Below are 16,536 nucleotides of genomic sequence, written 5' to 3'. Positions count from 1 at the left end.
TTGTTATGTTGCGTTCCTTCACCACTGACCTTTGAATCGTAACTAGTTTTCCATTCAAAGAATAGAAATTCTTTTATGAATCAAAGGTTTGACCTGGGCCCAGCAGGTCTCTAAATCCCAGAATATCTGAGGCTTATCGCATGTGGCATTTATAAACTTGCCATTTCCTCACAGTCTTATCTTCCTTCCCCTTAAAAAGGAATTTTTAATTCATTCCGCAAGTTCAGCATTGTAATAAATATTTTATATCGGCTAAATAACACCAAATCAAATGCTAAAGTTTTATATCTCACGATCATATAAAAAAAAAAAAAAAGATATTGTGATACATCAAACACATCATAAAGTTGACAATGCATTTTAGTCTTTATATTGTTTCCTTATTTCTTTATTGGCCTGGAGAAAAAGAAATGTCATTGTTACGTTAAGCTTAATTGACCAAGACTACAACCCGTAACCATGACCCCAAGCCCTGAAATGTAGTTGACTTTTGAAGTTTACAGTTTAAAACATGTATACAAAATAAAAAACACTCGACTCCCTTCAACATGGGATTTTTTGTCAGATATTAAAGGGTTCTACTGCCTCCATGTGGCAAACGGGACAAATGTTTCCATACTGTACAAGACCCAGTAGAGTAGTACCTTTCACTTTTTTCTTTCTTATATTCTTTATATTAATTATGCCATGACTAAATGGCTACATTGTTCATGAATGACAAGAAATATGTGCGTGCGTGCGTGTGTTTGTGTATAGGTCTGAGGGTGGCCAAAAGATGTCATGCTTGACACAGGTTGTTTTCTAGTTGTAGATTTTGGTTTTTTAATAGTTTTTAAAAATATCTTATATTGCATGTGTCAAGTCTGAGGGTGGCCAAAAGACGTCACTTGTCAATTTTGAGTTGACAGCTGCGTCAAAAGAATCAATAAAAACTATAATTCAACAATATTTTTAAACATTTAATGCAACAGCACATTAAAATCTGTTGATATTTGACATCGTCTGCCTGAATGATTGTAGATGTGGTTCATATTTATTAATGTAACACAAAGTCCGGCTCGCGGGCCAAATCCGACCCGTGTCTAGATTTAAAGCATCGTGTCAGAAAATCATATGTGGCACTGTCGCGGGGACCTGCGAGCCACAGAAATGAAACGCGTACGAATGGGAGCGCGCACATGAGTGAGCGCTCACGATCGGGTGCGAGCACGTTCTCCTCCGTCCCTTCCCTGTCCACGCGCACACAGGTGTCCGTTTGCAAGATAATCGGTGACACAGACACTTCTTCATTCAAATTTCCGCACACCGAGGACTAAGGCGACACTAAAATCAGTGACGCTGCCTGACGCTGCCAGTGACGCTGCAAAAGGCAAAAACAATCTACGAACTACTGGTGAGCGCTCTGTCTACTTTACAAACATTACAGCACGTCCGCGTCGCCCACTCACAGTGATTGCAAATAACAAAAAGACGATGGATTGTTATTTTGTGATTATGATGTATTCTGTTGTGTATGAAGTTTAAACCCAAAAAGATAAAACGGAGAATGATTTAATTTGGATAAGAAATCTGACATGATACAACCTGGCCTGTTTACTGCAGTCGAAAAACCAATATCTCCCTTCTCATTAATACAACAATAATGAAACAAACTCAATACATGTAATAAAAAATTAATCCAACTTTCATCAAATCGTTCGTTTGTATTTAATTTATTATTATTTTAATCTTTAACTATCCTGGCAATTGACAACAGAAACATATCTGCAGACAGCAAAGGATATAGTTACATATTTACAAGTTAATTTACAATGGTTATGGTTCGAGGAATGTAAGTCTGAATACATTTGAATCTAACCCTTATACATTTGAATCTAACCAAATCTGGCCTTCTTTGCAAAAGTACTAGAACATTTCCGATTCATGCAGTATACATGGAGCGCTGTGAGGGGAACACAGCTGACGACAGACACCAACAATATGGCAATGAAGACTTGACCAAAAACAGGGTAGCCCATCAACACTGTCTTTCCCTGAAACAACAGTACAGTTAATGGTCAGCATCCACCGAGCAAAACAAGATGGTCCACAATCAGTTTGCACTTTCTATGTATGTGATCTACATCTTGTCCTTTGAATGCACTAATTGAGTAGCTCGTGGTAAAATTAAAGATGTGTATATTGACTGATTTGATACACCTTTTGGAATTAAGCAAGGTAATGTACATTCGTCAACCCTATTTGTTTTATTTTGAATTAGCCAATATAGGTTTGTGGGTGAGTGATATTAATGTGAGCATATTATTCTTTTTCAAGTGGAAAAATTATTTAATTGTTGATATGTATGCAGAATGGTGAGTAATATAGAGTAATAATAATAATAATAATAATAAAGTTTACCAGCTCCTTGTCCCATGCTTGGTAGGTGGGTGTCCCTCCTCTGATATAAGTGACAATATAGAAGACAAAGAGGACTAATAGGAGAAGGGGACTGACTATCCCCCACATAATCTTCAAGTACCAGTTTGGACGGTGGCCAATCATGTCTTCAATGTCTTTTACAAACCTACAATGAGCAGAGCATCCTTTCAGCAAGAATTTTCTCATCATTGTTACATTGTCGAGACTTACAAACCTTTTAATACCATAAACGTAACTGACAGTCACAATCTCAACGAGGACAATAAAGAGCACGGAGAAAGACGCTCCGTGTTCATTGAATATGATAAACCAGTAATTTCCAGATGGGGTGGTAAAGGCCAGGCCGAGAAGCAGCAGGATTAGACACAATGTCCCTGACAGGAAAACACAGTTCACAGAGGTGATGCACAGCACAATTGAAGAAGAAGAAAAAAAAAACTTTGAGATTGCAATGGACCGTTTGTGGCATGTTGTTTTAAGTCAACCAGATTTTGTCAGGTTCTACTTTGGAAAGGAGCAGTTGGCTGAAAGAGTTGACGTGCTCCTCAACACTTTATCCCCTTACTTCTGAAATGATGCATCTGCTCCTTTCTCAGTTCATTTATTGATGCCTGCAATGTATGATGAACAGTTAAATTGTCTCCCACTAGATGGCAGAAGGTACAATTAACCCATTGCCATGCCTTGGTCCAATAGTTTCAGTTTAAACAGGTATAGATTACACTCTATCTACAACAGAGGTCACCAACTCCTGTATTATTTTGGATGTTTCCCTCCTCCAGAACATATGATTCAAAGATTAGTGCCTGATTATTCACACTGCAGGCTAACCCAAATCCAAGTGTGGGGGTGTTACTGAAAAGCAATACAAGTATAATAAATACAAGCAATTAAATTGAACTTTCTAAAAAAAAGAATTCAAACGCAGATGTGAAGATTGAACACATTTTAGCCCACTAGACTATTTGACCTAACATCTATCCAGGTCTTACCGTTTAAAGCCTCATCGCTAACGTTAGACAATATTTTTAAGTCTTGTAGTGGGGTGGTGATGGCGGACACACTGCCCAGCATGCTGCCCAATCCCAGAAGCAGAAGCATGAGGAAGTACAACACTGACCACAACTGAGGTAGGGGCATGTTTTGAATGGCTTCACTGTACAGAATGAAAGCAAGACCGACCCCTTGCACTGCCTGAAACAAATGAGAGGAGAAAAAAAAACAACAACAGAGTTACGTGATAAGAGTTTATGACTCCAATCTACTTTAATTCGTGTTAGAGTGGTGCTCACTCTAACTTATTTTTGCAAGAACCACACGGGAGACAGTATGCCCTTTTTAAGCATTTGCAAATGGAGAACCATTCGTCGCTGTGCGTACAGCGATGATCGAATGAGGTCTGGCTCAGGCCTCTTGCAAGAGCATATTTATTGAGAACAAGCAGGGTGGGGGTGACATTGGACATGTTTGGTGGTCACCTCAGCAACTGGTTAATCAGTGCGGAGGGTCCCAGCTCATTGTTTTACAAGGTTGTGGAAACAGAAACTAGTGGAGCATTTTAGTTGACTAACTAAGCAAGCATGTTTCCACACCATTTGGAAAGTTTCAACAACTGAATGGTTAAACTTTTCAGAGTCAAGGAAAGGTAAAAGGTTTAAACAAAGTTAATAATTCTAGTCTACATTCCAACATAATCACACGATCAAGCTAATCTGTAAACCCTAACATGTATGTATTTTAATTAACAAACAAGAGCATGTTTACAGCCAGGTGAGAAAAATAACCAAGAATGGAAAGTGTTTGATTGGCAGTTTGCTAATGATGCAAAAATTGACACAGCAGCAGCAGAGGAGCGCTTTCTCCAACAGACTCATAACTATATCATGCCTTAATATAAGAATCTTGTGTTATTATTATTGTTATTTATTATTACACCAATGCAAGAGGAGTAGCATGATAAAGACCTTACCGTGTCTAGTTCATCATTTAGGTCACAGGCTTCCAGTTTATTGCCAAGTTCAGCAAACTGCTCCGGGTATGTTGCATTGAGTGTTTTCATCCAGTCAAACACATTGTTTATGTTGATAGTGTTCTCCGCCAAATCAAAAGTATTTAGCAGCAAAATACGTGTCCTGGAAGAGACGACACGAGTACGGTCACTCTTTAAAAACAGACATTTGAGTACTAAGCAGTAACACTCCTAAGACTAATTAATGAATATTTGGCTACACTCACTACATTTGAATCATCAATCATAGACAAAGATGAGCAAGACATCCACTCACCTCTCCAGGCAGTTCTCATAGTTAACTGTGGCTTTAAAGCCATAAATGGAAAAGGTGACAATGGAAGCAAAGATTGAAGTTCCACTGTTGATGAGTGTAACAATGAAGGCCTGTGGCTCAAAGTTGTTGTTGTATTGATTATAGCTGGAAAAGGCTATGAGCCACCCGTATCCCAAACCCAGAGAAAAAAAAATCTGAGTGGCAGCATTTATCCATGCAATAGGATTGGCTAGTTCTTCCATCTAAAAGCATGTAAACATATCGTCAACATTCAAGCACAAGTGCTTGTATATTCTCTTTGGCCCAAGCAGAAACATACATAAAAAATTATTAATACGGCCTTACCTTGGGCGTGAACATGTACTTGATACCATGAATGGCACCAGGAAGAGTCAAACCCCGGATGAGGTAGATCATGAGGACCACATAAGGAAATGTGGAAGTGAAATAAACCACCTGCAGACAGTCAAATAACAAAATTTTCATTCTGTCAAGCCTCTTCGTATTGAAGACAGAGCATTTTTTTCTTTCTTTGTTTGCAGACGTTTATCCTAGTATTTCGCTGCAAACTTTTTCAAACTTCTCCTACCTTCCCAGATGACTTTATTCCATGGATATTGCAGAAGTATGTGATCACCCAGGCCACCATGAGACACAAAGCCTGACCTGTGTGGATGCCTCCATTCTCTTCAATCGAAGAAGAAATGTTCAATGTTTCTCTAAAAAAGAAGTATTGAGTCGAAGAAGCCTTTTGGCACTCTTCTACAAGTCCGGTCTGGTTGGAATTAACGGGACAATCTGACCAGGGCAGGACAGACTGTGAATGTAAACCAATGAAAGTCATCAGAAAGGAATGAATGAGCTCAGAAATTCATACAGAAATTCAATTATGTCCAGTAAGATATTTAGTAGCTCACTTGAAATGAGTTAAAGAGGTACCAGAAACTCCATGCATTGATAATGTTGTAGTAGAGGCAAAGATACACAGATGCTACAACACTAGCGAGACCTGAAATTAGAGAATTCAGGTGAAAATTATTTCTGTGATGAATTTGCGTTTTACCGTCAGCCTACAGAACTCAAGAAGTTGGTTATTTAGTTAAGTATCATCTCTAAATGTGGTTTTGAGGACTTACCCACTCCTCCCAAATACGGGTTAATGGCCGACCAGGCCCCGATGCTTCCCAAGCGCATCTTTTGACCAATAGCAATCTCCATGTAGAATAAAGGCACACCCTCAATAAACAGCATCACAAGATATGGAATCAAGAAACCCCCTGTTGGAGAAACCCACAATTAAATACATTATTTAATAGGTTCCATATACAGAATGAAGCAGAAAAAAAATACAATACGTACATCTACCCATCCATCCAAACGGTACAGAAAATGGATGGATGGAATAATACATGATTATATAATGATGATAATATTCATTATACAATAATAGAACTTGGAATTTCCACTTGAACTTAACTTTCAGAGAAATAATGATTTTATTATAGCTATTTTTGCCTGTTTTGTGGGTGTTATTTACATTATTATTTTATCAACTCTGGAATAATTATTAAATTATATTATTTAATTATAAATTATTTAATGGCCCATTTACTTATTTGATTTATTTAATTCCATATTTAATTAGTAAATGATACATAAATGAATGACTTTTATTCATTTCATACTGTATGTCATTTTGGCACTTTTAGTCCTCCAAATTAAAGCCATGCATGTTGAAGTAAAAATAATCAAGAGCTTGTCCTAACTGTCAAACTTGATGATTTTAGGGAAGAAAATGTGCCAAAGGACAAAAATGACATTGTCAGGTCTCACCTCCGCCGTGCATTTGGCACAGGTATGGAAATCGCCAAACATTCCCCAGCCCAATGGCATAAGAAACACAGGCCAACAGGAACTGCAAGGGACTGTCCCAGTTGGGTCGAGCATCTTTCCCCATGTCCGTGTCTCAAGTGAATAAATGTCAACAGGTTGTGTGAGTTGACAGACCCCCTTCAGCCTCTTAACAATGCTGTGATTACAACTTGAATGGTGGCAGGAGGCGGAGCATCTAAGTAGACACTTTATTATCCCCATAAATGTTTTATTTTGTTATTGTATCAATGTCCTCGATCATATCTTCAAAGCACTTAATTAATTTCACCATATAAGTTCATGCAGTCAGTACAAATCTTGTTACGCGTTTGCATTTTTGCAATCTTGTGTAATTTGAAGTTTTTGTTTGCATGGTAAAATCAGGTTATATGGTACCAACTTTTGTATTAGCACTTAATGGTAGTCTTGTTTGCAGTGGGTGATAAAGTCTCATCATAGTCTACAACCATCTTTTGGGTATACATGCAATATAACAAGCTTTGTTTATCAACTGGGTAACTTGGTCGGGGAAATTGTTTTGTCTCTGAGCGACTGCACCTCATGATTCATCGCATCAATCTATTGCCTTGCAATGGATTCGTTTAAGGCTTCGGTTTATGTTACACATTAACCCAGGGGTGTAAAACCCATTTTTGTCACGGGCCGCATCAGAGTCATAGTTTCCCTCGGAAGACCATTATGACTGTCAACGTCTTCTAGACATACAGTATAGGCTACACAACAAACTGAAAATCAGAGACTAGTCAAAAATATTTTAAAAAGACAAATGTAATAAAAATGCTAGCAATGTCTCTATTTTTTTTTTTTTTTTAAAGTGAAGACAATTTGTAATTTTAGTAATGACACAAAGTGAATGCAAAATTTGTCTTCGCGGGCCATATAAAATGATGTGGCGGGCCTTATCTTGCCCCCGGGACTTGAGTTTGACACATATGCATTAACCAGTGGTGGACTGAAGGACATTCTGTTGGTAGTGACGGACTGAGCACTACAGGGATTCTGTTGATAGACAAAAACTACACTTGTCAGAGCCAAGTCTATTTCAAAGTATCTGTCATTCCAGCAAACCCAAAGTCTGTTGTTGATTTATGCCAGGATTCCTGTATGGAGTAATAAAGGACTCCCAAAGAACAAACTTTACTGTACATTATTTTAGAGATTAGGTTTACATTTTGCAGGTAAATTCTGTCTTGATGGGCTTTTCATGGATGGTTCTGACATGATGCAGAAAAATCAAAGTTATAACTTTTAGGAGAAACTTTATAATCACATTCTTATTGATGAAACGTGCATTAATAGTTCTTCTCCCAGACTTATTGGTACAACCGTATGACACAAACTAGCGTATTGTGTCATAGCATTAGAAAATAATGTGACAATGTCAGGGAGAAATCAATGTTTTTTAGCTGGGGGCTAACTAACTTTCTGCCATAGTATAAAATGCTTGGTTTGGTTGACACTTTGAGAAGTAATCATTTAACAATGTTGTGAACAGACGTGATTTCAGAATCAGAACTGTGTCCATTTCTGGTTAACTTAATAATAATCATTAATAGTCCTCAGTATGATGAAGCACAGTGATGATCCAAAGTAAAATTCCTGTCAAAGCAGAATATTTGATTTGTTATTGGGTATCATATCTTGGGTATCATTCTTGTGGGTGGTCCATGTATGTTGGCATAATAATGTACTTTATGAAAAGGCAAGGGTGACACGGTGACGCACTGGTTAGCACGTCCGTCTCACAGTGTGGAGGTTGTGGTTTCGATTCCGGCTCTGGGCCTCCTGTGTGGAGTTTGCATGTTCTCCCCGTGCCTGCGTGGGTTTCCTCCGAGTGATCCGGTTTCCTCCCACATCCCCAAAAACAAATGGATCACTCCAAATTGCTGGTAGGTGTGAGTGTGAGAGCAGGCAGTTGTTCGTCTGCGTATGTGCCCTGTGATTGGCTGGCAACCGGTTTAAGGTGTCGCCTGCCTACTGCCAGCTAGGATAGGCTCCAGCACTTTCGTGAGCATCGTGAGTAGTAGTTCAGAAAATGGATAGATAGATGAAAAGGCAAACCTGACATACAGTAAATAATTTACAGCTTTTCTGAGTTTGATCCCAATGAGTGGGGCAAAAGTGAAATTTTATATAAATCCCCCAATTGTCTTCTAAAAATAGGTACAGTGACATTGAATAAGAGCTAAGTTCAGCGTACATGTCAGCCTGTGCCAGACTGTCCTGTCTCTGTGTTAGAGCCGTGTGGATAGCAGCAGGTCCATGCACACAGTTTTGCGTGCCTTGTCTTGCAAGAGGCGGCCCTGCTGGCTCACCGGCATCCTCAACTCTCCCCTGTGTACTAGTAAAGGCTCCATGCCTGATGATGCTGCTGCTGGGGATAAAGCGATGAAAAGGCTGAGGATGAGGTGGTGAGCTCGCTAGGGCGGAGCTGCTTTCCACACGCACACATTCAGTCCATCTTTTCTTTCTGGACCAGCTTTGGCGCATCGACGAAGTCACGTCCATTGAAGAGGATGAGACCACATGTAACCACGCTGGCCGTTCCCCAGAACAGGACATAAGCTAGAGTCTCCGTCCATGTGTCACCTACGGAGGAATGCCAGATTTATGAGTAAGTAACGTACTTTAAATTGTGTACTCAATCATTTTTCAACCTTCAATGTTGTTTGTCTTACCAGCCATTAGCAAGCAGATAATACACATAGAGAATGCGACCACCATGATGATAGGCAACTGAGAAAGACAAAAAAAAAGTTGCATTAAAAGAAAGGCAAACTAAAACTGCATTAACTTGCCTAAGTCTTACCGTCAGAAATTTCCAATCTTTGGGGTCACGCAGTGGTGTAGTCACATCAGCTTCATCCACAGCAAAGTTACCAAGAAATAGATCGATAGAGTCCTGTAACTCAAAGCTTTCAATATTAAGACAGGGCGAGTGAAATTTCTGAACAGTTATGCACTGTCAACCCATTAGTAAAAATAAATTTTATTACTTTGTATAAGAAAATGTACGTGGATTTCAATTTGATCGTTCATTTGTTTACATAATTTTTTTTGCATAGGCAAGTGTAGGTGATCATGAGATAGAGTATATTGTATTTGGGAAGAGATTATAGTAGTGTTGACAGAAAAAAGCCAAGCTATTAGAGTAACGCAGACAACTCTATGTATTTTCGAGCTGAACTAAAATTGCAGGTCTTCAGTCAAGTTGAACTGAATAGCGATGACATTCTTCAGATGGCTTCAAGTTGTTATTTTTCAATCTCATTGTGCGTACAAATCATGTGTGGACTGTCATGGCTTGGATGATTGGTGATGCATTCCATCATAAACTATAAAAGAGATATAGTGGAGCTCCACGTGTTTTGCATGTGCATGTTGTTAGGACTGTCACCTGTAATAAAGTCTGAAATGGCTACAATAGAATCAGTACAAAAGAATGACTAATGAATCTAGTGGCTTCAAAGTTCGGCTTTTGTTTTCATGCTTTATGAAGCCGCTAAATCACAAGTTCATGAGCAGGTGTCCTGTACTTTGGCCACCGCATTGACAACAAAGTTGGCAATTTTTGGCAGGAGGCCAATTTGATATCGAGATCAGAATTAATTTTGCAATGTGGTGACATGAGAAACTTGCCAATTCTTGCCAAGCCACATGCTAAATTACTAACCACAACTTCGTCTCAGTTATTTGCAATGAATTTAGAAAAAATATTGTCTCGGTCCAAAATCCTTCCACGTGCGTTTACATGAAACCAAGCTAAATCATTCAAACCTTTCCGCCACGATTGGTTAATCTATAGTCTGTACAACTCAAATGAAGCAAAACAAGAGGTAGAAGTACCATAAAGCCATCAATATAGCTGCACAAGAGCATGTGCAGTCTTCTAAATGGGGATGAGGTTGTGTTCAGAATTAAGCAATCGGGATAAATAGGGATCAGCACACAATTGCCACCATTTAAAGTACCTGTGATTAAAACTTTCGGTTGAAGCGATTTGTAGCTCCCAATCCTAACTTGACACAAAAGATGCCGAATTCAATCTGTGTGTAGCTGGTTTGTCACTTATGAATTTAATCTGTCAGAGGGTGGTCCTTCATATGGCCATTTTTATACACTAACTGCAATGTAAAATAAATATGAATGAAAAAGGTTGCGTTTGTCTCACTAATTGAGACATACTGTACCTGTCTAAATCCATCAGAAAAGTTGTTTTTATAATATCGAATCATGGAGTTCCAGCCGTCCATCAGCAGCCCCCATTGAGTTCTCTTGCCTGTTCTAAAGAAAAAACGGAAAAAAAACATGCATGATTAAAATGTCTCTGGAAGGTTTGTATAAAATAAAAAACAAGGCATGAAAATATGTCAAACATTATACACAACTGAAAAGAAAAATGCATATGAATATGTGTGTACAGGGAATAAACAAACTTCACTTTGGATAGTGTATAAGGTTTCTTTCTACTTGCATCGACCTAAAGTCATTATTCATCACTTCACTTTGACAATTGTTCAGTCGGTGAACCACTGCAGTGAAGTTGACCAATGTGTAAAAGTAGCTGTTTTTAATAACGAACCTGGTGAAGTCGGTCTTCAATGCTCCAGTGCCTGCATATTGTTTAGCACATGCATCTGCGTTGTCAGCCCAAGCTGCAGGGAAAAGACGTCAAAAGCAAGACCATACTTAATTTTAGGACTTGAAGAGAGTAAATAGTTGTAGTTACATAAAGTCAAGAATAACTAAAAGCACGGTGTGACAGCTCACCATTTTTGTACATTTTTTCAAAGTCTGCTTGATCCTCAATGGGCTGGTTCATGTGGAGGACGCCCATTTTCTGTGATGAATAACAAACATCACTTGACCACAAATCACTTTTTTTTTGTTTTTGTTTTACTGACATGGCTGTGCTGCCATCTATTGGAATATACTGTAACCGTTTGCTCCATTGAGTATAGTACAACATCAATACATTATATGAGATCTGCAACATGAAAGCAGAGTGGAGTAGTTTACAGCAACACCTCTATCATGTGTGTCACTACTTCAAGAGACATTTCGAGTTGTGTTGTTTTGACAACTTTATTTACTGCTTGTAGCATAGGCGTCCTACCCGCAGCTGTGCTTGAAGTGAGCGTCTGGCCAGCAGGCTCTGAATGACATTGGTACGGTCCAGACAGTCCATGCAGTTGCTCCGAAACGTCCCCTCTTGGTTTAACAGTACCTTGCCATCTGAATCCACCAAGAAGTACCTGTGCCCCAAATCCACTGTTATTTCAGTTATATGGCAAATTCATGGCGTTAAATTCAGGGACTACAATTTGTTTGCTTGTCTTGAAACACTTGATTGAACAGTCATTTTTTACCTTAGAATTGTCCAAATCCTCTAATCTCATCCTCTCAAGAGTAATTATTCATTATTTTTTTGTAGTCATTCATGAAAACAACTTATTATTGTGTGTTAATTAAAACAAGACATTTGCAAACGTCTGCTTTTACTTTGAAAAATAACCGCACCTCTAACTGAATCATTTTCAAAACATTTGGTTGTTATTGTTGAATATTATTTAGTTGTTTTTATCACTAAACGATAGAAAATAAACAGGGGAAAAATTTAAATGATTTTGTAACACTTTCATGCAAAATAAAAATGTCCCCTATTATTCGATTAATCGTTGGAATAATCAGTAGAATAATAAATTCTAAAAATGTTCAATATTAACAGCCCTACTGTGTGAGGTTACAACCTTTCTACTAAAACATAAAAACAGAAGCAAACTGACCCAAATTCCTCCTGGATTTCAGCAACCATGTCCAACAGGATGTGCAGACGATGCCACCTCATCCGACTGCACTCTTTGTGGAAGTCAAACGCTATGTACCTGAAGAAAACCATATGTTGAGCAAAAAGAGAGCCATACGTGAAGAGGAACGTGTATAATGGACGACTCTTACTTGATGGTGCCGTTTCCTAAGCTACCCACCATCTTGTCAAAAGTCTTCTCGAGTGGATTTTCTGAGCCTTTCTGGTTGATCTGAAAGAAGAGGGGAAAATAATTTGTATTTAGGTCAATTTAAGTATGTTATGTGAGTGAGCACAAAAAACAATTAAGTCACACGTAAACTTACCAGATTCAAAATGACTTGCTTCCCATAAAGAATTATCTGTGAATCGAAGTGTCTCTGAAATCCATCCAGCTGAAGCAAATAAAAGCAGGAAAAGACAAACCACACAAGTTAACTACCAAAATAAAAGTCTTTAATGAGTAGGTAGAGTCATGCAAAAGAGTAGTTTACGTGGTTGACTGTTTTGCTGATCTGTGGCCTTGGCTTGTACTTGAGGTTGGGCCTTTGGGACCAGTAAAAGGGTATTGAGCCTCTTGTCTGAAAAGGAGATCAAACAAACTGATATCACTGTGTACTTTATGATTACGATTATTTTGATGAAGCAAATCAAACATTATTCCTGGTGGATTTACCAAATCCTTGACTTTTCAAGTTCTTTTAGACAGCAAGAGACAAAGCAGCTGAGCTGAATGTTTGATTGCCGCCTGCCAATTTGTGGACCCTGGTTAAAGACCATCGCCCACCAACATCCTGGACACTTGGCTGTGGTATCGTTGATCAAGACACAGACACTCCAATCTGCTCTGCGGGTACTTAAGTAGCTCCCTGCTTCAGTGTGTGCCACTAACTGTGTTTACTCCAAATGAAGAGATCATTTATGTACTTGGGTGTGTACATGACAAACAGATGATTATTCTTCCTCAAATACAGCACTTCATGACACATCGGAAAATCGCTCCAATGGGGATTCATCATCTGACCTGAACAAAGGAAGCCTTGGCACTGTTGTACTGCACTATCTGCTCGGTCTCCACGTAATTAGCAGCATGGCCCTCGGAATCAATGCCTGGCAATGAAAAAAAGAAGTTACAAACATGGTGGCCTGTGGCCCCCATCAAGCAATACACAAGTAGACCTCATATCCACTAGATGTGCCTGAATTTCACTTGGAAAAAGAACTTGAGTTCAAATGATGTTTAAACATCACAGATACAAACAGAAGGATGAGTTATTGTAAGTACAAGTGGACAACGTCAATCTTAACAAGATTAACACACTACTATTTTTTCAAGTTCTTCATCTTTGTGACCATATTTATCCATCAAACTATTACTGCCCAATGACATGACACTGTCATTCAGTACAGTGTGGCTAAAAGTGTTGTTACCTCGGACATAGTAGCGGACACCAGCCCTGAAACAGCTCCTTCTGGAGATGATACTCCAGTCAAAAAATTTCCCATTGATGCAGCTTGACTTCATTGTGATGACTGGTCAACATGAGTGTTAAGAAAATAAAACTGTAAAGGTCAGGAGTCAGAGCTACGGGCCTAGGATGACAATTCCCCCCCCTAGCTGCCACCCAAGTGTTTTAATAATCAAAGGATACATCCATGGACAACTGGGTACACAAACTTGTGTAACTGTTTAAAAAAAAAAAAAAAGCAGGAAAGATTATGACTAACTTTCAGCAGTAGGAGTCAAAATTCTTCAAAGTTAAACTGTAGCAATATAAGACGCATGATATGCGGAGTCTCCCATTTATATCCAAAAAGAAGCCAACAAATGCCTTACCTCAGGCTGTGCAATAAATTCCCTCAACAGGTAGCCATTCCAGACAAAACGTTGATCTGCCTGTAATTACAAGTAAAATAAGCTTTTCTACACATCCTTTGAGGATATTAATGACAAGTTTGTTTGCGTTCTTCCCATTCCCACTGTCAAAAGGTCTGTCGACCAATCAAAACAAAAAATGTTCCTCTAGATCCAACTTTAATGTAAAAATTACTGTGGTTGGTACACTAATTAAAAAAAATATTTAAAAGTAGTGCATGGTCATAGGAGTAGTCTTAACCACTAATACCAATACAAACACTAGAAAATGCATGAAAAAAACTGTACTCTGGTGGAAACAGGGTTTTGGATTTATGATGGAGACAGAACCAAAACTCTAAGCTCAATAAGATAGCCCACTGGATGTGCACATGAGTTAGAATGCGAACTTGCTCTTAACTCTTTTAAAGAGGTCAGTGGAAACTCATCCATCTGTAGAATGAGTAGACAACACGCAGGAAACTCACCCTTTCAAGAAGGCTCATCTCGTGAAATTCAGGACTGGTGTTGGCCAGACGTTGCAGAGTGTGGGTCAAGTCGTAGTCTGTTGCAAAGTAGAAGCTGTCTGTGTGTAGGACGTTGTTGATCATTGACAAATAGGTCTTGTTGTCTAGCATCTGTAGAATAATGAAAAGTGAACACCGCAGGACACAACAGAGGCTTTTTGCACCATGCTGCAAAAATCGTGCCTATAGCCATGTACGCATTGTATTTACGTCTGTTTAATATTCTTGAATGACACAAGAGACAACGGATATCATCAAAAGCTGACTAAAAACTTGGGTCACAAGTACAATCATTGCAGTCAAATAAGAATAGTCTACCTGGCTGTCTGTTAGGTGCAGTATTGTCTTCTTATAGGAGATTACGTCAAAGTCCAGAGCCTTCCATACAGCATGGCCCAGGAGGTCCCCCACCTTCTTCTTCTTAGTGATGATGATCAGGTACATACCTAACACAACCAGGAAGGATGATGATATTGAGATTGTCAAAGACCAACGATTTTCCAGTTTATAATTTAACATACTACCTGCCACCAAGCGTATGGTCCCCATGAGTCCACATATTGGCCTGGTCTCAGCAGATGCAGGAATGTCCCTCTTAACTGTGGACAATGGGACATCCGAGGGCAGTAGTTAGTGCACAGGAAATCAATATGTAGCCTAAATATCATTCAATTTGTGAAGATTAACTCATTCATGAAGAGTGATCTCACAAATGTTTACCAATTTTTGAATGCTTACCTGTGAGCGTCATCTCAGTTGACACCCTATCGATGGCCAACACGTCCACAGATCCATCGTCACAAGCCTCGATGTAAAATTTATCAGCTGTGGTGCGCCTGTAATGTGCAGAAAAGGACGCCCAACACCTCGAGCTTCATTCTCGCAAAAGAAAGCAATTGAACAGAAACAAGCTAGAGGAGGAAGCGTATCAATTGGCTGAAAGAAAATGCGGCTAAAACTGGTAGAACAACAGCAACAAACATTCAGATTGGGAAACAGATTAGGCCATTCATTACAACACTTAAATGGGTCTTAAATCGGTTATCAAAGCCAAAAAATGTAACATTGATCAATAAAACTTTGTCGAGTGTCAATCGTGTTTACGTCGCGGAACCCGTGACGTACGCGTTAAACCAGTACAAGGCTGTAAGTGGTTAGATCTAACCTGCCAGTAAAACAGATGCCTAATGCCTACATTGTCTTGTACTATAAAACAAAGTGAATGTTCCCAGCACTTACAAGTTAAAACTCTCATAGGTGCTCGCCATCTTTCATTCGGTAACCTCGTCCGTCCGTGACGTGTCAGCCCACACCGACTACTTCCGTCATAACAAGCAAGGGTACTCATTGTGACTACGCATGCGCCAAATTACTCATGATTCATGAAATAGTGCATTCATTTCTTGTCAATTTTTATTCAAGATTGCGTTCTTAAAAGCGAATGCTCTTGTTATAAACTTGGTTTGCATTTGTCGGTAACACTAACAAGACCAGTACGAAAACATAAAACAGGATAACCAGTATGTATTAAAATATTTCCATATAGTAGATGTAGAAAAACTGCTGTAGAAATCGCTTGCTATCAGTTGCTCGTGCTGAGGGTTGCTATTAGGTTAAGGGTGTAAACACTTTTTCCAAAAAAAAAGGGCCAGATAGCGTCAAGGCGTTTTTTTTTTCTCCTCCTTAATTAATTCACAATTTAAAAAACATTTTACGCTTAATCGGGCAAATACTCATTTTCGGTGTGCA

At 39.0% G+C, this 16,536-nt stretch overlaps 2 protein-coding genes and 1 long non-coding RNA gene across 5 annotated transcripts; 1 reads left to right on the top strand and 2 right to left on the bottom strand.

Moving 5' to 3' along the window:
* The first annotated feature begins 1,122 nt into the window (after positions 1-1,122).
* Positions 1,123-13,470, top strand: LOC119135869. 3 transcript variants are annotated; one of them, XR_005100627.1, is made up of 4 exons: positions 1,123-1,393; positions 9,079-9,213; positions 13,102-13,258; positions 13,380-13,470. It is a non-coding gene; the product is annotated as an uncharacterized LOC119135869 (long non-coding RNA). The 3 variants fall into 3 exon arrangements; XR_005100628.1 differs by having other exon boundaries at positions 13,111-13,436; XR_005100626.1 differs by having other exon boundaries at positions 13,102-13,436.
* On the bottom strand, positions 1,761-6,671 carry LOC119135868 (sodium- and chloride-dependent transporter XTRP3A-like). Its single transcript, XM_037273839.1, has 11 exons — positions 6,540-6,671; positions 5,843-5,983; positions 5,624-5,715; positions 5,296-5,523; positions 5,052-5,162; positions 4,707-4,948; positions 4,391-4,553; positions 3,414-3,615; positions 2,636-2,795; positions 2,401-2,566; positions 1,761-2,033 (listed from the first exon to the last, which is right to left on the bottom strand). Exons 1-11 carry the CDS (start codon positions 6,661-6,663, stop codon positions 1,875-1,877), a joined length of 1,788 nt encoding a protein of 595 aa, XP_037129734.1. The 5' UTR covers positions 6,664-6,671; the 3' UTR covers positions 1,761-1,874.
* On the bottom strand, positions 7,842-16,119 carry LOC119135867 (phosphatidylinositol-3-phosphatase SAC1-B). Its single transcript, XM_037273838.1, has 20 exons — positions 16,027-16,119; positions 15,526-15,623; positions 15,312-15,386; positions 15,106-15,233; positions 14,749-14,898; positions 14,243-14,302; positions 14,058-14,091; positions 13,837-13,938; positions 13,430-13,515; positions 12,900-12,986; positions 12,732-12,800; positions 12,558-12,637; positions 12,386-12,484; positions 11,716-11,854; positions 11,370-11,439; positions 11,182-11,254; positions 10,790-10,883; positions 9,409-9,501; positions 9,278-9,335; positions 7,842-9,188 (listed from the first exon to the last, which is right to left on the bottom strand). Exons 1-20 carry the CDS (start codon positions 16,053-16,055, stop codon positions 9,052-9,054), a joined length of 1,761 nt encoding a protein of 586 aa, XP_037129733.1. The 5' UTR covers positions 16,056-16,119; the 3' UTR covers positions 7,842-9,051.
* Positions 16,120-16,536: the final 417 nt, after the last annotated feature.

The sequence above is a fragment of the Syngnathus acus genome, chromosome 16 (genome assembly GCF_901709675.1).
Source record: "Syngnathus acus chromosome 16, fSynAcu1.2, whole genome shotgun sequence".
Taxonomy (NCBI): domain Eukaryota; kingdom Metazoa; phylum Chordata; class Actinopteri; order Syngnathiformes; family Syngnathidae; genus Syngnathus; species Syngnathus acus.
The sequence above is the reverse complement of the archived record's forward strand: the minus strand, read 5'-3'. Positions and strand labels throughout refer to the sequence as shown.